This window comes from Plectrocnemia conspersa, unplaced genomic scaffold, assembly GCF_051122295.1.
Source record: "Plectrocnemia conspersa isolate PC_06_02 unplaced genomic scaffold, ASM5112229v1 ptg000005l, whole genome shotgun sequence".
NCBI lineage: Eukaryota > Metazoa > Arthropoda > Insecta > Trichoptera > Polycentropodidae > Plectrocnemia > Plectrocnemia conspersa.
The window spans coordinates 23,291,916-23,313,253 of record NW_028277169.1 but is presented as its reverse complement, the minus strand read 5'-3'; the positions used below and the strand labels follow the sequence as shown (position 1 = coordinate 23,313,253).

The window sequence follows — 21,338 nt, the reverse complement described above, 5'->3', positions numbered from 1 at the left end:
GTGAGCAGTGATCACCGAATCCTTTAACTATAGTGTATCTATAGTTAAAGTTATGATTTCCAATGCTGCTCTCTGCTATGCATGAAAAAAAAATATTTTATTTTTTATTTTTCTATTTTATGATTTGTATATGAATGCTATCTAAATGAGATAAGCATTACATTTTGAAGTAACCACTCTGATAATTTTGACGAAACGTGAAACAGCATCGTCTACCTGAACAATAGTTAAGCTTATCGCAAAGTTTCAGCAGATCCGTCTCGCGCTTTTGACGAAGTACGTGTAAATCATCCGGAGCAACTTCGTGACTCTCATCCCCTCTCTCTGATCCGAATGTGGGCCAAGTCTCGCAGCCACAAAGGATGAGAAGCGCGAATGTGGAGCAGGCCGACTGCACATACACACATGCGCGCACGTGCTGCACCTTGCATCTCCGTCTACTTTTAGAGCCGCCGCCCCCTGTCGTCGTCGCAGGGGGTGTGAGTGACTCAGACGTCGAAAATTCGGAAAAAGCTACCGCCCCCCAGAATCGATCCCCCCGCATAGTGAGAGAGACTGCTGCGTGTGCAGCCGCCACTGAATTAATTAATGGGGCCTTTCGTGGCGTAGGTGGTGGTGGTACGCAGCGCACTAGAATTTTTGATGGATCGGAAGTGCGTTGTGCTTATATTGTGGGGAGAAGGCGATCGACCTAAATATGGGCGCACTTTGTATAAAATGTGTGCTGGCTTTAAATAGTTAGTTCGATTCGAGCACTAAATATTTTATGGCGAGACAAAATATTGCGAGTGACAGCGCTCTCTCCAACCTCAAATTAGTGCAACTCGCAAACAAAACACCGAATTAGAAACGAATATAAATCAAATTATGTATTTATACTTCACTCATAATTGAATAAGCACTCTAATCGATGCCAATTAGCACTAATCGTTAACAAATCAAGAATGGTGAATTAACAAGTTTTTTTACTCTAACGTTCCGTTAATCATAGGTTCCCAAAATAGCCACTGTTTGGGCTCACAATTTATTATAAGTTGATATAGATTTTTATTACTAATTAAAAAGGGGAAATTCTTCTTTGAACTAAATGGAGTTATCACATCTAAGGTGCTCCTAGCCTTTCACACGCAAAACCCCCCTTCATTCACTATTGATTGTCTAAATACTAAGAAAAAAAATCGTGCATACCCCTGTACTGAAAAGTTTTGCTATCGATTCTTCTACGAGTATTCGAATGCATCGTAACTGGCAATCTATCGTTTATTTTATGTTTAAAATGGCGTTTTCGGGTTTTAACCCTTTGAAGTGTAACTTCGCAGCCAGTAAGACGCATGTGGAAACTAGTGAGAATTTTATTAGTTAAATTTACATATTGCGAGTTACTATAATTGGCGAGGCCATTATTTTCCGAGCGGTGGTAGATAAGCTGGCGGAGGGATGAAGTCAGTGGAAGATCCTTAGAGTTCTGATTGGTGTGGCAGCGACAGTATAGCGGAGGTTGATCCCTCTCTACTGCGGTGCTCGTATGGCGTATGTGAGCGCCCATGACCGTATCTTTTCCGCGGGCGGGCCGAATCTGTTCCATCGATTACCTACCTGGTCCTCATTGTAGACCAGCCTTGTATATTGAAGGCTGCAAAGCTTGCTGATTAATCACACTCATGCAGTGATCATCCAGCAATTGCACTCGCTTCTTAAAGCAACGAAATATGTATACACCTTTAGAAAGTGACATTTGCTTGATGGACATCTCCGAGGTAGAATTATGCAACGGGAATGTTGTGACCTTACGATGCTTTTGTCTTATGGTGATATATTGTTTCCCGTGACCGTTTCGTAACAAAGAAATATTCATTCAATGCACCTGCGTGTTATTTATGGGAAATCCTTTTTTTCTAGTCGAAACGAAGGTCTTTGTATGATCCCACTATTGATGAACGATCATTTTTGATCACAGATTTTAACGCGAGTTTAAAGAATAAGATCCCCACTGTGTTTTTATTACTTGATGAATTGATTTGCGTACCCCACTTTGGTCAAAATTACAGCTCTTCAACTCGAGTTTTGCAAAAGATTTGAAAGGTTACGATTTTATGAGTCAGACAACTGGGACGAAACAATGCGCAACTCAATAAAAATTTAATTTGCTTAAGCATTTATCAGATTTAACATTTCTAGAATATTTTTCTGACCAAAAAAAACAATCATCTTGGATTCAAAATCATTTTGAAGAATCTTGTAATGCCTCTTAATTGCCAGCAAAAGAAAGAAAACAGATTTTATCGACTGACTCCTTATCAAAAATAACATATACATAAGTTGATATTATGTATTTTTGGCATTAAAAAAATATCCGGGAATTGCTACACTAGCTGTTAAATACTTAATGTCGCTTGAATCAACGTATATCTGTGAAATATCTTTCTCTCTGTACGCAGCAACAAAGACTAAATACAGAAATAAGACATTCGTTTGCATACAATTACTCCGGATATAAATATGGTTTGCAATAATAATAAAACAGCCCCAATATTATTTGTGTTACTTTGTATTTTTTCGTCTTTGTGTTAGTATATGTATTAATTTGTTTTATATTTGTGTGTGTCATAGAAAATATAGTTTTATTTAGTATTCTTCTTTTTTCTCTAGGAATAGTCTGGGATTACATTTTTTTTTTGAGTAGTCTACCCTTACGGCTGTTCGTGATAAGTAAAAGAATGTTTAGGTGCAACTTGATTATTATATATACTAAAGTTTAAGAAACACTCTGAAATTATTACATAAATTTAGAATTCCTTGAAGAATATTATAAACTAGAAACAACTTCCAAAGGCTGTGGAAGGTTGTAGACCCCTGGTCTAAATCAACTATACAAAAATGGTTTAAAAAATAGTTTTCCAGAGAAAATAAGTTTGAGCAACGTATACAGCGCTCCTGGCTATGGCCTTCCAGATTGCAAGAACAGTAATTTCTACCGTGTCTGCCCGACCGAGACGGTTTTTTCAAAAAAACGAGTTAAAAAAGGAAACTCACCATCTCAATGTGGCGCGTGTCTGCTGTTGAAAATCACACACATTCGCCATCGCCGGGAATTTCGCGTGCCGAGAGTCAAAATCGTCCGAAGAGTTATTTTAGAAAAGCTGCAAAAGGAGCAGCAGCACGAAACCCTCGGATTCCGAGACAAATATGCGAAGAAGATGACCAGCGAGGCACGCGCGTGTCATGTTCTGGGAGTCGGATGTCGGATGACATTGCGGTCAGTCGGCACCCGATCGAATTCATATTGTATGTATTATGAAAACATCTGGTCATCAAGATGTGGCGCTTACTCACCTCGCGTGACTGTTTTATCTGATGCGAACGGCATATTGCACAGACAACAAAAAATGAATTAACGAAGGGGGCGAAGAACGCCGGCCGGTGCGCTTTTGTGCTACGGGAACACCTTGACATTGAAATTGACGGAAGCACCACAGTCGCAAATATAACGAGAATGAGCTATTCATTGTAGGATCTCAGGACCTTATACAAAAAACAATTATGCTATAGAAATTTACTGTAAGGCTGAACTACGTGATTAGCTACGGTAGCGCTGCGTTTACTGTCCTTAATTGAGATAACTTTGTATCACCATATCAACAAAGGTTGTCATCAGGCCCGCCGAGAGCGAACCCAGGCCCTTGAAAAACAATGATTCCGGGCCTCATGATAAAAATGTCATTTTATATATTTTTTAGCATCGTAATATAATTACTTGTATAAATAATAATATACATAATAATAGTTAACCCATTCTATGCTACAAATAAATATAAAAATAAAACACCGTTGCGACATATTTTCTGAAATCATATTTTAATTATGTATTAAAAATTATTAAAAAAATGTAATAATTAGTCGTGTTTTCTTTGCTGCTTTGTCATATATAGTGAATTTTTAGTCCAGGTCAAAAGCAATAAAATCGTACCATCGCGGTGAAAACGCTCGATTATCAAGCGTTTATATTGACTTGTTATAACAATAATACGAATGAGAATTGAATAAAGCACATCTAAACCGAATTTTGACCAATAGGAGAACGTAAAAATCAATTATCCCTCCTCAGAAGTCAAAAATTCACGTCAAAAGCCGTTACCGAGCGTTTCCACTGCAACGGCACCGACACGATTTTTTGCTTTTGACGTGAATCTTTGCCATCTGAGAAGTGATAATTGTTTTTGCGCTTTCCTAGTGACCAAAATTCGGTTTAAATATACTTTGGTCAGTCCTCTTATATTATAAGTCCATAGTAATATCGGTAAGAATCTATATTTTTAAAACATAGTGTAATATCGAAATTCAGCCGGTGCTGTATTTGATTTTTCGTTATTTCTTTGCTTCTTCCTCTGAAAATTCAGATAGAATACCTAAATTTACTGCTACTACTTTACATTCGTTGAATATTTCCTCTCATGTCTAATATTTTTTAAACGTTAAAAAAGCAATAAAGTCAACAATAATTTGCAAACAAATTTTAATACAAACGGAGCCGCGTTAAAAAAAACTACAATCTGTCCCTTTGAATAATACTGTTTATTATGAAAGTACTACCTAGAAAGTGGGTACTTTTGAAGGCAATGTTTCGCTCCTTTTATTTATTGTGTGTATAAAAAGGGCTGAAGGAACTTTTACCTGAAATACATTAGTACATACATCTCAAACAACGGTAGTTTAGTTCAGATTCATTATTTGAAGTCGGTTTTTACTTTTTTTATAAATATATTCTTGCTATGATTTTTTCATAGTCGGGCCCTTCAAGGAGAACAGGTCCCGGGAATTTGTCCCCTCTACCCCTGGATGTCATAGCTCAACTATATGTTTTGAGCTAGACTACTTATCTACCAGTATCCAGCACGTACTCTCCTAACGTTTATGCATCTGGCGATCGATAATACCTGCACCTGATTAATAATAATAAATAAGCACGTTCAAAATTCAAGGAACAAATGCCAGAACACGTATACTTTGTAAATAATATATTTGGCTCCAAGCTGCAGCAACACGTTCTTTACTGTCGGCTCTAAATTTCTCGATTTCGAGTAATGCTCATTTTAAATAACACAATCAATATTACTCATACTCGATAAAACCAGTAAACACGAGAGAAAATATATATTGGACTCACTGTCAGTGATAAAAATCATCAAGGGGTGAAGAGAAAGACTAATATTGCTAAATTAAGTCTACAACGAGAATAAGCGACATTTCCACTTTGCATAGGAGATACAATGGAAAAAGATATAAGTATTAGTGACGATTATACGAAGAGAAAAAGCAGCCATCGATGAACTTTTTGTTTGAGCTAAATGGTACGCTTGTTTTTAAATAAAAACAACGATACACGCCACCAGAATCGAATCGAATAAATTTCGCATTCTGAACAAGTCGTTAATATGCAAAATGACGTAATAAATATTGATAATTGATATAGACTTCCTACATATACAATATATTCAAGTCCAATCACAACTTCCTGTAAATTAGCAGGTACAATGATCGTACGCCGAAACCGACGAACGGTTCACAACCGGATACTCGTATTTTTATATTATTATGTGCGTTATTTTATTAGAGAACACATTGTTATCGTTATGGACGGTTCACACGACTCGATTTTTATCGTTCGACATTCGACAACTCACTATTCGACTGTCTTTCAACAGCGAATTAAACGGCATAACTAATCCAAACGCGACAAACTTAGTCGCGTCTAACGCTCGATTTTAATCTCACCACTGACAATACGTCGAATTAAATACACCGAGGTTGATAGGCATGATGATTTGCCACTACTATCAACAAAAGTGTAAAACACTACACCCACGAAGAAAGCGTAAGTTCAAAGTTTGCAAAGCACGCGGCACGTGGAAGTATTGACATAACCGGCGCGGTCACGTGAACGCGCTTTATTTTGTAACACTTTGACGAAAGGTCAATTCGTATCAAGGTGAGAAACGCGTGCATGACAGGTGAATAGCTAGAGCTGCCAAACTCGAGACAGGGGGGTGTAACACGGTTCTAATGTAAAAATCAATACGAATGACAAGGCACGCGGTGAGTCTATGGCCCAGCTGACGAATTGTGTTTTTTGTTGTTATAAGCAGGATTTGAATTGGATTGGTAACCAATTTTTAAACTTCCACAAAGCATATAAAACACAGTTGAAAAACTTGCAAAAATAACTATGAACTCTCCTCATATCGTACGGTATAACCTAGGCACTTGTAAATAAAAAACACACCAAAAATACAAATCAGCTTTCCATGTTTTAATTAATAGCCCGCAAGTATAAAGTGGCGATTTTTACTCCAGAACCGCCATTTTATTCGAATAAAAGTTGAAGTCCATTTACCGAGTAGCGCGAAATTTTTGAAAATTTTTTTTTAAACTGCCATTTTTGTAAATCAAGTGTCCAGATGTAAGCATGTGTGCAAAATGTATAACGGCACGAGTCGCAAAGATCTAATTTTAAAAGTAAACTAGAAGCTTATGCAGTATGAACCAAGTAATATATTTTTCTAATTTATATTTGGTATTTTTTGGAATGTTTTAGCATAGGCGAATTTAGTTGCGCAGCGCAGTGAGAATATTATTTTTTACTTTCAATACGATTCAATTATTAAGCTAGTTGTTGATATTTACACGGTAGTAGTCTTCACTGGTGCATAATTGTTATTCATACACAATCTCATTAAAATCATGTTACACATATTTTCTTTGCAATGTTGATATGATATTCGACTTGGACGCCATTTTCATTATTTATTGGCATATACATGTCTATATTTTTTAATTGTTACTGGCCATTTCTAAGGCGACTAATGCATTTCAAAAATTTGTTTTGTGATAATTTTGAAATTACGTTTATTTCTGTAAAATTGTTAATGTTGTAATGTAAAATGTTGATTTAAAAAACTTGATATATTGAATTCTAACTACATTTTCGCGTGCTGTTTTTCGGCTTTTCAGACTAATTTAGAAAACTGATCAGATAATGTTTTGATAAATTGTACATATTTTTGTGATAAATTGACGGTACCTACATAAAGTAGTGTAACTGCAAAAAAACACAAGTGATAACTTCTTATTATGCATTTAACACGTATATACGTACATTTAAGTATTTAAAGATTTTTTATGAAAACGACTAAGTTCGATAGAAATGTAGTGTTTTTTTTTATTATTAAGAATTGTTTATTTTTTGAAAGAAACTTTGCGAATTGTTTGGGAAGCGTAGCAAGAAATTTCGACTTTTATTAAAAACTAATTTTTGCTATGACGGAAATACGTATAACAAAGCGAGGAATTTTAAGCTTCAAAATAAAATAAAAACCTCGTCTGCCTGGAGACACGTATGAGGTTCAATATCAATATAATATATACCACGTAATAAGCAATGTTGTTATTATATTTATGTTAATAAAAGATTGAGTAGGACGAACAGAGAGAAACTTTTCGATTTTCCGCATTGAACAGGAAAATTATAATTGACAACTGCTAAACTGCTAAAAAAGTTTATGTTAAACCTGTATAAATACTTTATCTCTTTAGCGCCGGGGATCTCATATATGCGTCATTCGTTTAAAATGTACCTTCTTCGGGATTATATATATGTATATATTTTATGTTCTAAAAATAAGGGTTACTATTTTATGGAAACTTGCGACGCATTAACGCGACGTCGCCGTCATGATTTTATTGCTTTTGAAGTGAATTTTTCAATTCTGAGAAGTGATACTTTTTTGCACTCTCCTATTGACTGAAATTCAGTTTGAATACACTACGATCAATAAATATAAAATTGCGACATCACAATCCTGGTATAAATGATCGTATTGAATGTGCGACGACACTAAAATTATACCAAAAGCAAATAGCGGGGTCGGAACGCGAATTTGTTAACATATATTCAAATTTCTTTGGGTTTAATTAAATAGTCACTGTACCGCAATTTTTAACAGCACACTTCCTAACCCAATTACAACTACGATGCAACAAACAAAATAACCAGGGTAATCATCTCCCGTTTTACATAAACAAAAACCTAATTGATCATCCAAAAGGGGGTAGCGTCTAATTTTAAAAACCACTTTTCAAATGATTTATCGTTAATTTTATTATTTGCTTAACTTTTTGGATCTTAAAAACTTATTATCAGTGTTCGCAGAAAACATTTTTATGTTTTAAAAATCAAGTGAAATGGGACATTAGCTATTGACAACCGTACCTTGTGAACAAGAAACCACTACTAACGAACGAGCAGAAATTTAGGATTTTTTTTTCTTAAAAAAAAATATAGACTAGAATGCAGGAAAATTGCCTATTTTCATGTTGGTGAGGCCAATTTCTAAAGAAAAAATAATTCCCAGAAATTTTGAACAAACCATTTTTCCACTTTCCAGATTTTGGTACACGCGCTAGCTTTGATAAGGAAAGATTGTATTTTTTTGTAAACTGTGGTAGTAAACATCAAACAGTTTTTTAGTCACAATAAGATTTTTATCGCAAACAAGAATAAATACAACTACTTGCGCCAGTCCAGTAAAATCTGTAGTTATATCAACTGCCTTTGAAAAAGTCATATATAGTCTATTTATTTTCAAGAGTCAGTACGCAAGAACACTGTTTAACGCGTAATCAAAATGTGCTCTTAAATTTCTGCCTTGTGATTGGTCGTTCTCAATGAAACGATTGATCTTACGGCGAACGACCAATCACAGGGCAGAAATTTAAAAGCATGTTATGATTACGCGTTAAACAACGTTCTTGCGCACTGACTCTTGAAAATAAATAGACTATAGTTTTGAAATTTTAATTTAAGATTTCCTCTTAATTTAGCTGCAATTTAATTGATGTTTAATGCAATATAATTTATTGACATTGAAATATTTTGAATTGCATTACTTTTTTACGGAAAAAGTATATCTACAGTTTTCAGCATTCATTCTTAACAAAATTTAACTATATGTTCCGAGATAACAAAACTGGCTTCCACAATGTTTTCGCTTTCTTAAATGTTTCTGAAGTACAGATATCAAATTTATCAATTTGTTTTCTCGCGGTTTTTCTGGGTGTTATATTTAGATTGATGCATGTTTCTTAAAGCTACTGAGAGTATGTCTTAATTATAAAATATTTTAATAATTAAAACATACTCTGTTCTGAATTTGATTTCAATTTTCTGAAGCCATAAACTATTAAATATTTTCTTTAGGCCATAAACAATTCTTAAAGCATGATAATAATAAAAATCCATATTATTTGGGGTGACATTTTAAAATGGACCAGATTAATTATCTGAAATGTAAAACAAAACTATTTCAATATACGTAAAATAGTATGCAATTAAAAAATATAATTTATAAAGTAATGTTAAAATAATGGCTTTTCTTTGTTGTAGTTTTAGGTAGGAAAAAGGTATAAAATTGGTAATATGCATACCAATGACCGAAAATGGTGCACAAAATTACATATAATTGAATTATTTGATGCAATGTTTTAAAATATAGTATGTATTGTTTTAAATTGTTTAAATTAATAATTATTTTAGAAAATGTATACATATTGGTAAAACCAACTTCTAGCTTTGAGAAGCGGGCCGTGTGTTTGACACCACTGTTATTCATCTTGTACATCGTAGAAGAAAAATAAAAAAACAATTATAAAAATACAAAAATGTATTTATTTTTAAACTGTAAAATTAGTGATTTCTATCATTCAGTTTTACCCTGCTGCATTAAATGATTTTATTTATCTGCAAATGCACAAACCACTACCAGCTGTGTAGCTGGTAGTGCTTTTACAGCTATTTATACCATTGTCAAAATGTTGATTAACGTTATAGCTACGAATAAATTATAAGATAAGAATAGCGACATTATGGTATATCTTGTTGATCGTTCGTGATGCGAATGGAGGAAGCAAGACAAATTTCAGACGAATGGAAAACGATCGAATATAGACGACGTGTTTTTGGAAACGAAAGAATGGGAATAGATATGATTTAACCACCTTTTGATGAGTTTAATCGGAAATCACTCACTTACTACATACAATAAATATTATAATTGCAATTTTATTATTTAAATTTAAAAGTTTTCGATGGCCACGAGGAGTTTGGGAAACGTGGCGTTTAGTAATTCACACAGAATTGTTTAAACAGCTGATATCTATAAGGTAAACAATGTTAAATATTATATTATAATAGGTCTGCCGGTTTACCGCTCTACCGCTCAACCGCTCTTCAACCAAATCGGGAGCTCGAAAACAAGAACATACGCCCACTATTTTAAACGGCGAATAAATAAACATATTGTGCAATTCATAAACACGTGTATATGTAAACAAACTGAATCGATAAAACTATATTTGAATTTAATATTGGGGCAGAATAGAGTACATGGTCGATTTACATTTTTTTTATATTAAAAAAATAAATATTTTTATCGATATCGAAATCCTCGTACGATTCGTATAAGAATCGCATTGAACAAATGTGATGAACATGATGTGTCTGACGTTTGTCGAGGGTAAATAGATTTGGTATTCGGGTGATATTCGGGCTCGGGTGGGCGATCGCGGCGTCGTCCGTCGAAGCGAAAGCTCTCCGAAAGCTCGATCGGAGTCGCGAAAGTGGGAAGGGCGGCTCCGACCGCGCTTCGATGAGAGAGAAGGGGCGCGGATCGACGGGGGCGGCGGTTTTCGGGGGCCGCGGTGCCCCGACAGGGGGTGGATGGGGTGGGGCGGCGGCGGCGGCGCGTGGGGTGCGTCCGAGCGCGGCGCGCCGCTACGCGCCCCCCGTAACGAATGCGAAAACTCACGTCATGACGGCGGCCGTGCTGGATGTCGTCGGGGGGCGGGGCTCTAATGTCGGCGGCGGCCGCGGCCCGCCATGGCTGCGGCTGCGGCTGCGGCTCGCTCCGGACCACGGCTGCCAACGGCGCCGACACACACCGACATCTTTGACGTTTGGCCGAAGCGCGCCCGTTCTCGGCCATAAAGACGCCTGCGCCTACCTGGGTTGCGGTCAAATTATCTCTTATGTGCGGTCGAATATCTCATATGTGCGGGAAATAGAATTACTATTGTTTAATCGTTATTGTGTATTTATTAAGAACAATCATAAATTCATATTTTTTCCTTATAATAATAACCCTTAAGCCGTGTGGAAAAAATTTCATGCAACATCTGTGCGCAGCGCTGTTTTTAATCAATTTTATTTCACCTGGAGCTTGTTCACCATGATATCTGGAGACGTTACACGGGGTGAAAGAGTGAATCCACTGATATATTTTATAAAGGAATACATTATTTAGAGCTTCTTCTACCACGGTGCTACAATCAGTGGTTGGGTTTTACCTTGTCAATTAAAATCCTCCACCCTTTCTGATACATTACCTCCATCTTCCAATTTATTATGCCCAGTGTCTTGCAGTCTTCATCCACACACTCCATCCATCGCCTTCTTTGTCTGCCCTTTGGACGCTTTCTCTGAGATTTTCACAGGGTTTTCAGCCCATCGCAATCTTTGAGATCTGCAGAAGCGTACGATGGTTTCTTACTGTGCAAGGGTTTCTAACTCGTGATTCATTTTTGTTCTGTACGTACCGTCTGCTTCTTTGGTTGGACTGAATATTGTTCTTAAACAGCTTCTTTCAATGACTTCGAACTGATTTTCCTCGCTCTGCTTGGTTGTCCACGTTTTTTTGAACGTGGTGCTTTGTGATTTTTCAAGGTTTTCATAGCTGAAGAGCAAGATCCTAGTGACTTATTATTAGCAGAAAATCTTTAAACTCTGATTTGTTTAGCCATGACCAATACCAGAGCCGATTTTTTGTCGAAATATACTCTTGCGTACTAACCGCGGAGTCAGGATATTTATTTTTATATAATACAAAGTTATTTTGTAACAAATAATTATTTTTGTGCAACAATTTGTTTGAATCTACATACAGTCTGGCTAATTATTGTATTGACTTGATGTTCTCGTAGCCCTGTCTGCGCCTGAAGAATCTAATTGTCTCCAAAGATATGGTTTAACTATGTATTCCACCCAAAACAACTTGACCAGGGTCGGCGTAAAGAGAAAAAGCTTTCTTGGTCTTCCCCATCTCTGTAAATGGTCGGTGAAGCTCCACGTGAGCAGGGACATTATTTGCTCCCCTTGAATTTTGCCAGAAAAATGTGTGTCATTTAATGAAATACTACAAATTTGAATGAATTCGAAATATTAAAAAAACGACCACTGGCCAATTTTTGCCCCCCCCCCCCCCCGATTCCATGTAAAAGGCTAAAATGACGTCCCTGCACGTAAGAGTTCTTAAATCAGGGATGTTGGGTAGAAATTCTTGATAAAGTGCTAACGGAAGCGAATTCAGAATTAAAGTTGCAGTACAGGCGATATTTGTTTATGTACGATTGTTTTCTTGTTAAAACTTATTTTTTTCGGGTGGAGATTCGGCAATCTCACAAATTTGCATTAACATGTTAGCAGTGTAATACATGTTTTACCTAATCAGGTACATTATATGACAAAAATATTATCACTAAAAAAGCAATGTTCAACACAATATTTGGTTGACGTGCAATCTAATATGACTGACATATCTAAAAATAAATTGTTTATTATCTTATTTTGTATTTTTTTCCTTAATAGCAATACGTCTACATATAATATGCAACCTTTCGATTCTACGTATATATTCAAACATGACACAGGCAAATTTTGAGATCATCTCGACAGCTTTTAAAAAATTACCGTTAATGTTTTCATATAATTTATTCGATGTTTACCTAAGAGAAAAAGATTGAGACGAGAAATATTTTATTGTTGAATTTATCCGTTCTAGTACGACCAAACAAAGTTTTTCGTTTTCTATATATTTTTCTCAATAACTTATTAATAGCCTAGTCAAGACGAATATACTTTGATTACATTATCATAAACATGGCGCGTCAACGCTAAAGAAAAATGTTGCTAATCTAAATAAACAACTTTATCCAATCAGTGATTTCAGTCACTAAATATGTTGTAACAATAGCAATATACAGAGTTTTTAGAAAAATAATGAATTTAGCAATTTAGAAGAACTTCGCCATTCTATAATTTATGACAGTATATTATTTATTTATTTTTACTTGAAATGAATATCTTTTAATCAAAACATTTGCTTTATGAGTTAATATATTCATAGGCCACATTTCTGGAGCATCTGGTTTGCTCTGAATGGTTTCCATATTAACGTCATTCTGTTCCTTTGCTGCTTACGTAGTTATCGTTATTTCTTTAGAAAGATTTCTTCAAGTATCGTTAAATTGCTTTTTTATCGGAAGAAAAAGTCAACGGTTTGTCGTTTAAATATTAATTAAAGTGGGCCTTAGCTCTTCGATTTGTTTTTATTTTCCGTCTTAAATTGTCTGTTTGGTGCAATCAAAAAATGTTTACTATTTCTTGAAATATCTATGAACAATAAAAAATATATAAAATTATATTTAAAAAATAAGTCACAATGGGTGTGATATAAAATTTAGCTAAATACATTTTAAAAATTATATCTAATGGATTCCCTGATATTAAGACAATAATGAAGTAATATTTATATTCTTTGAGCAAAACAATTTGAAATCATGCAGCTTTAATAATTAATAATATTAATAATAAGTATTATTATACATACATATTTTCTACTATAAATTCAATAATTTTCTACTTTAAATGTGTTATAACCGAATAGTTAACTTGTATTTTTCACGCAGTAGATAATTATATTCATAAATGGACAAAGATCAATTCTAGCAGTTATTTTACTAAATACTTCTTCTTAGCACATATGATCACAGGTAACGAAACTTGGGTTCACGATGGGCAAGCAGTTCTGTAATTGAAAGAAGCAGCGCATTCCAATCTAAAGGCAAAATCAAAATCATTTTTTTATGAAATAAAATAGTTGGTGCTACGGATTAGTAAAGTTGACTATGTAGTATTCTATAATTTAATTATGTATTCGCAAAATTTTTAATTTTTACGTAATTTTTGTAAAGAAGGGCATTATTATTATTCTTATGAGCTAAATAATTATAAAATAATTAATTTCGGAAAAAAAGTACAAAAAAAGCAAAGCGTAGGAATAACAAAAAAACTCTCAGTTAGAGTAGCTTCTTATAAAATCGAATAGGCATGATCATTTTTAATATTTTGTTTATTAATTAAGACATAATTAAAATAAAATTATAATTTTCTATATTTATTTAAATAATTAGCTGATTTATATTTATTTAAATAATATTACGTTTATATTTATTTGTTATTAAAAAAATACACAATGAATAGATGACTCATTCCGAGCATGTCCGTATTTTATCGCGTTAGGGCCAATACAAGCGATACCGGTTTGACGTTTCTGTCATTTTTTTCGAAACTCGTATCGGTTCCGGCGATTGCGCCTTTATGACTGACTTTTGCGCCGTTGCCTGTCGAAAAGTTTGAAAATTTCACTAAGATGCGTTCGTTTCCGCAAACGGAGCCCGAGGTGCGCGATCCGTCGGGGCGCTCAGTGAGCGTAGGCGATCGGGTGCGCGTGGGAGGTGCCAAAGCTACCGTCAGGTTCGTAGGGCACCTCCAAGGCGAGGAGGGCGTCTGGTTGGGGCTCCAGTGGGACGAAGTGGGGCGCGGCAAACACGACGGTTGCGCTAGGGGCGTCAGATACTTCAGCACGCCGGAGCCGCTCTCCGCTTCCTTTGTGCGCCCACAAAAACTAGAACCTTCGTGCACTTGCGCCGAAGCGATAAAGAAGTATTACGGCGAGAAGGAGGTACTATATCAATAAACTGTACTATAAAAATGTGTGTTAGAAGTTTAATACGTTGACTATATTACAGGAAGAATCAACGGCTGCAGTCTATCAAGCTGGCATCGACGAGTTGAAGAAGAAAATGAAAGTGCCTTTTATTGAGATGGTCGGATTTGATACTGTGCAACTAAAACAAGGGTATTTTATACTTATAATTTAATCTTTTCATACTGAAAGCAATGATTTATTTTGGTTTAGCTTTTACAAAATTTTATCATTTTATCATCCCGCCCGTAAAACTGTCAGACATGATATGTTTGATAGTAATAGAATATAATGATTTTCATATTTTTTTTGAAAATCATTATATTCTATCATTATATAAAAAGATTTAATAAGATATTTCCATTATAAATGCATATTTGTTGGCTTATAATCACAGATCTTGAGTGATTACTTCAAAAATTGTAACGATTTTACCAAAGTTATTACAAAAATTAGAATAAATAAAAAACTGTAGTCATTCAGATTGGCATGATTTAATATATTACTCACTGAGTTCACATATTTTTTTCTGTAATTAAACATTTCTAAGTTTGTGCATCAAATTCGCGTATAAGTGTTAACCTTTTTATCTTTTATTTCCTCTGTATATATCATATTTATATTTTATTATGGTTATAAGTTATTATTTGTATGTGCATTGATATCACGCTATATAATAAATAAACAAATATGTTCTTATATTCGTTACAGTTATCTTGATAAGTTAGCGGAAGCCTGCGTGTCCGATAGATGCATTTGGAGCGCTGGGGATCTTGCAACATTGTGTCCGTCATTAACAATATTAGATTTATCAAAAAATTTGCTCTCCGATTGGAAAACAGTCGCTGAAATTGCTGCTCAACTGCCATTGTTATCTAATTTAGATCTCAGGTATCGATCGTTAATATTTACCAATCTTTCTTTCTTTATCATAAAATATTTAGTCTAATCTCTTGACTGATTGATTTATCACATATTATTTAATCGACAATATTTATATTTTTCAGCAAGAATCAGATAAGCATTCCATCTTCAATCGAAGAATCTGTAGCTTTATCGAAATATTTCCTGAATTTGAAAACTCTCTCAATAACTCATTGTGACTTAGAATGGAATCAAGTTCAACGAATATCGTTGACATGTCAATATGTGGAAGATCTCATTTTGGCGTACAATAAAATCGAACGTATGTCACCTTTCCACGATAAAATCTACTCTGATTGTCTGACCACTCTTGTTTTGGATGGTAATCCTTTGGAAAGTTGGAATGAAATCTTGCAACTGGGAAACTTAAAAAAATTGAAGGTCTTAAGTCTGAACGACTGTGGTATTAAAAATATAACATTCAACAATTTGTATAGAGATGAAAAGTCAGAATTGTACGAAAGCCTGGAAACATTGTATTTAAAGCAGAATTCAATCAGTGATGTAATTATATTTACTTAATAAACGAGATTCATAAAATCAGTCTTAGACAATGATATATTCTATAATTAGAACTTGTCTCAGATTGATATTTTAAAAGTCTAGTTTTTTGTGTTATTTGATTTAATTTATTTATTAATTATATTTTTTATGTTTCAGTGGAGGTCCATTAGTGAATTGAACAAATTAAAAAATCTAGTTAAACTGTACATAGTGAAGAATCCGCTAATATCGATGGCCGATTATGATACTGCGTCTCAGCATATCATTGCGCGATTAGCTAAGTTAAAGGTATGTTATTAAATTAATTATTACTATGTATCAAGGAAAATAGTATTGTCATAACTCTTATTTAGAAACTACATTAATATTCTAGATTGAGTAGCATAATTAATATTCCACAGAGGTATTACGAAAAAGCTTAGAAATATAATAATATCAATCACTATTGAAAAAATACATTCCATGATGATGTTCTATCATCATTCTTAAAAAAAAAGTTTAAACTCTTAAAAATGTATTATATTTTTGAGAAGCTTGCCAAGTTGACAATTTTATTTTCCGAAGGTTTTTATCAATTGTCAAGGTTGCATAAACTAAAGATGGCAGTGTTTCGCTTGTGTGGCAATAGGGACAGTCGACTTTTTTCATGAAAAATGTTTTACTACATTTAATAAGAAATGAATGAAAAATTCTTCACAAAATGTTTTATGATGGGACTTTTTCTGAATTTGAATGAAGTGGTATTTTAATTACATTGTGTTAAAAAATCCAAATGGGCATTGATCAGCATATTATATTTTTTACTAACTATCACAACATTGGTATTCAGTATATTTATAGAGAAATCTTACCATTTGTTAACCAATTGGATATTTATTAATAATTTTTTTGATTCCCGTGCAGAGCTAGTTACTTATTATTATAAGGGATTTTAATACTCTAGAAATTTGCTCATAAATTTCGAAAAACTCTCAGTATTATGCGGTCGCAGGTATCCTCTGGTTATGTAGCATCTGGGGCTACAGTCACAGTCACTAGTGATGTCGACCATCAGGAAGGCGTATTGGCGTGGCTCCCTGTGTACTGCTAAGAGCATGTCTGGATGTTCTATTGTGCAACCGTGACTTGAATCTGTTATCCTTGGCATTTGTGGAAAGGAGTTCCTGTAACACAAACTTATTGATGAGTCATCCCTTATCTCTTTTTTGGAAGCGGTTTGGTGTGACACATGTGGTCACCATATAACCTCTCTCGTGATAATAATAATGAATGTTTAAAGTAGATATAAAAATATTTAATGCTACTCTATACATTTTTTATATAACAAGAAGTTGTGTGCTCTACCCTTTTTTTTAAATAATGACTCATTTTATATGAAAACATATCTATAAAAACTTGAACATTAAACATTAGTTTATTTCATACATTTACTTTGTGTCTTTGATTTATTTTCCAAACGCACAGCAAATCACCAATTTATGTACATACTTTACTTCCATACTAAGACTTCCAGAATGCCTACAAATTACAGTTTGACATTCTACTCTTGTGAAAATATCGCGTTTGTTATAAATTTTTTTAAACAACTCACACCACGCTCTACAAAGCATTTATTTCTTATCAATCAGTGGAAAAATCCTAATCCTAAATCGTTTCGCTCAGCTGTTTACTTTTTGTATGTTTGAAGTATAGCACACATACAAATTTAATTTGAAATTACAAATTGATCTATATTCTCCTTTATTTATAAGCATTCTAGATACTATTGTTTGGTAACAAAAAATGCAATTAATATATTTGTACTACTATATTTGAATACCAGTATTTCCGATATTTCAGTGATATTTTTTTTTTTGTTGTAATTGTTATTATTTTTTTCTTTAGGAGTTGAACGGCTCTGAAATAAGTAGAGAAATAAGACGTGGGTCTGAATATGACTATTTGAAGAAATATGGACTTCTCTGGCAAAAATTGCAAAGCGGTTCCGAAGATCCTAAGAAGGAGTTTTATCTAGAAAATTCTAACTTTTATAAGCTTATACAGAGTGAGTACTGATATTATAATCTTGAATTATTTTATAAAAGCTTCTTTATAATTGTATTATACTTGATTTTTTTACATTAACAGAATATGGATTACCCGATGAAAATCTATTGATTATCAAGAAAGAATCATGGGCCATTAATTCTAATTTATTGGAGATATTTTTAAAAGACGAAAAATCCGGAACGATCATCAAGAAGAAGCTCCCTGCCACTATGACTGTCCAGAAGCTAATAGCACTCGCCAAGAGACTCTTCGCGTCCAAATCGAAGGAGGCCAATTCTTCAATCAATCCGGATTTGCTATTTATTTATACAAATCCAGACGACGGTTCGGAAATTCAAGTTCATCTAGAAAACCAAATGAAGGAGCTTAACTATTATTCCATTACAAACGGAAACACAATCATTTTCAAATGGTAATTTGATTTGAATGTTTGCATTTGCTTTTTATTATATAAAATGCACTTTTTTTTAAAAACAGAAAAGATGATGATTTAGGTTTAAAAGTTGGTACGATAAGAAGACGATCTGTGATTGAATATTTTTAATTCAACTGATATTTTTATATTAAAATTTAATTTATGTATAATATGATATAATATTGTCTCACATGAAATTAATTTAATTTTAAATCCGCTAAAATGATTAAATTTATACATTTATCTAATTGCATAACATTTTATTAATGGAATTTAATAAAACATCTATCAGTTGCTTTAAAAATTATGCAAAGAATTCTTAATAACTATTTATTATTTTTATATAACAATATTTTAAACTATAACAATGCAATTTAACCCAGATATGCCCACTGTCCTATGGGTAGGACACTAAAATCGTGCCACTGTTTTTTACAATTGTGACGTTTTTATTACTTTTACATGAGTCAAAACGTGAATGAACTCATTAAAAGGGTTTAGTAATAACTCCTAAACAATAAAAACCGGAATATTGTTAAGTCTAGTGTTGTTTGTCGTCTGGTGAAGCTGTGCGGTTTTTTTTTAATTTGAAAATAGCAAAATTTCTTGGGCATATCTGGGTTAATATTGAAAAATATAATAAATATAATTACACAAATAAAATTGTTTCATTCAAAGTAAAGATATAAATATAATGAATTTATTTTATATGTAAATAGTTTATGAGGGTTCAAAGCAATTATTAGGTTTATGATTAAAATGTGGCTCTTCATTTAGGGGTAAAAGATAACAAGGTGTATTTTCACGGTTTGTGAAGTAAAGAACACAATGGAACGAGGGGTGGATTGGTTGATTGGATATTTAGTATTATTATTATTAATCCAATTTTAAATTGTGTAAAAGTAAAGACAAATATGTGAGTTGATTTAAATCTATTTTAAACCACTAATTATATAATATTTTGGGAATATGAACTTTAATTTAGATGTTTCCAAACAATTCCAATACTGTTTCATAGATACAAAGGTATATACTTCATTTTATTTACTGCTTCATTAGCCAAATTAAATGGAAGGGAAAATGGTATTATACATGCAGGAGTTTTCAAGCGGTTTTGAATAACGTCAAAATTACTCATATTTTTCGGGTCAGAATTTATATTAGATCGGTTAGAATAAGTACAACATGGTCAGAATTTATATTAATTGGTCAGAATTTACAGAATGGTTTTATTCGAGTTTCTTATGTTGGCAGCACTGTAAATCAGACAGCTGTCAACAATCACGCGTGTTCGAAGTGTCAAATGCTAGTTTGAAACAACTCATTTACAAAATGGAATGCTTAACCACAGCTTAAAGTGCTAAAATTGTTAATTTTTTCTACAGAAATAACAATTATGTACAAACTGTGTATAAAAATTTACGGGAAGATTATGGTCAATTTCATCGTCCTACTGAGCGAACAATTTGCAACAAAGTGAAAAAAAACCCGGAATTACCGATTCGTCGGTGTTCGCAGCTTTTGAGCTTTTCTTATGGCTCCCTATGGCATATTTTGCATCTGGACTTGCACCTACACCCGTATAAAATTTAGACAATACAGGAGCTGAAGCCCAGACACCACGGACAGTGAATAATTTCCGCAGATTAAGTGTTAAAGCGGGAGAAAGTTGATGCTGATTTTTCAAAGAAAATCTTCTCTGATGAAGCACATTTCCATCTTTGGGTAAGTTAATAGGCAAAATTGGCGCATAGGGAGCAAGGAAAATTTTCATGTGATTCACGAGAGATTATTACATGCCCAAAAAGTGACTTTGGTACATATTGTGGTCAAGCGGCGTCATTGGGCCTTACTTTTTGAAAACGATGAAGGTTGGACTGTGACAGTCGAAATTGATCGCTATAGGCGCATGATAATCGATTATTTTTGCCACTAAATCGAATATATCGATATGGAAGACTTGTGGTTCCAACAAGACGGCGCAGCTTGCCACATATCAGGTGTAACGTTGGATGTTTTACATAAATTTATTGATTTTAATTCTGACCATTTACAATTAGCATTGAATTGAGACATAAGGACATGTACAGAAATACCTAAGGCATTTTAAAATATTTATTGGGAATCAGAACTTATCAAAAATATAATAAACCTTACATTTTTTTAATTCGTAACTTTGCTAAAACATAAATGCTAGAAAAAAAGTAAGAAGTGTTTATCATCAGAAATAAAAAAAGAATGGCATACCGCATTTTGAGAGCACGATAACTACTGTAGTTTTAATCGTATCGCCATGAAACTTGCTCTAAAAATAGATTTAATAAATATCTCGGCTAAAAGTTCTTTAGTCAGTCTGATGAAATCAAATATGGTTAAATCTAAAATATCCGACGTAATTCGATTTTTATTAATCTGGCTTCAAATAAGATCTGTAATTTAAAGCCCTATATAACTTTACATTGCAAAGAAAGTTAAAATCGAAAATATTAAATGAAGATTGTCTTCCATCGTTCAATGGAATTGAAACGAATAGTTAACTTTCCGGCAATAAATTCCATCAAAGTATTTTATAG

General features: G+C 33.6%; 2 protein-coding genes and 1 long non-coding RNA gene across 6 annotated transcripts in view; 2 read left to right on the top strand and 1 right to left on the bottom strand.

The window, feature by feature from the left end:
* The window catches only part of ena (ENAH actin regulator enabled), a 33,082-nt gene extending 22,086 nt beyond the window's left edge, over positions 1–10,996 (bottom strand). For 2 of the 4 annotated variants that reach the window (XM_088186704.1, XM_088186709.1), the window contains exon 1: positions 10,860–10,996. In XM_088186704.1, the coding sequence (XP_088042830.1) occupies positions 10,860–10,864 (5 nt within the window). In that variant the 5' untranslated portion in view covers positions 10,865–10,996. The remainder of the gene's footprint in view (positions 1–10,859) is intronic. The other 2 variants (XM_088186698.1, XM_088186699.1) reach the window with 1 other exon arrangement.
* On the top strand, positions 6,575–10,974 carry LOC148235211 (uncharacterized). The gene is made up of 2 exons (XR_015809706.1): positions 6,575–7,261; positions 8,960–10,974. It is a non-coding gene; the product is annotated as an uncharacterized LOC148235211 (long non-coding RNA).
* Positions 10,997–14,398: 3,402 nt separating the features above from the next.
* Tbce (Tubulin-binding cofactor E) lies at positions 14,399–18,831 on the top strand. Its single transcript, XM_088185667.1, has 7 exons — positions 14,399–14,849; positions 14,917–15,026; positions 15,585–15,764; positions 15,881–16,301; positions 16,458–16,589; positions 18,186–18,345; positions 18,429–18,831. The coding sequence occupies exons 1-7, from the start codon at positions 14,538–14,540 to the stop codon at positions 18,764–18,766; spliced, it is 1,653 nt and encodes a 550-aa protein (XP_088041793.1). The 5' UTR covers positions 14,399–14,537; the 3' UTR covers positions 18,767–18,831.
* The last annotated feature ends 2,507 nt before the right edge of the window (positions 18,832–21,338 follow it).

Bases quoted from the DNA above. Each gene is read 5' to 3' on its own strand.
- Tbce (XM_088185667.1), top strand. From the start codon at position 14,538: ATGCGTTCGTTTCCGCAAACGGAGCCCGAGGTGCGCGATCCGTCGGGG. The intron at 15,027-15,584 runs GTATTTTATACT...TATTCGTTACAG, and splicing joins ACTGTGCAACTAAAACAAGG to TTATCTTGATAAGTTAGCGG. The intron at 18,346-18,428 runs GTGAGTACTGAT...TTACATTAACAG, and splicing joins CTTTTATAAGCTTATACAGA to AATATGGATTACCCGATGAA.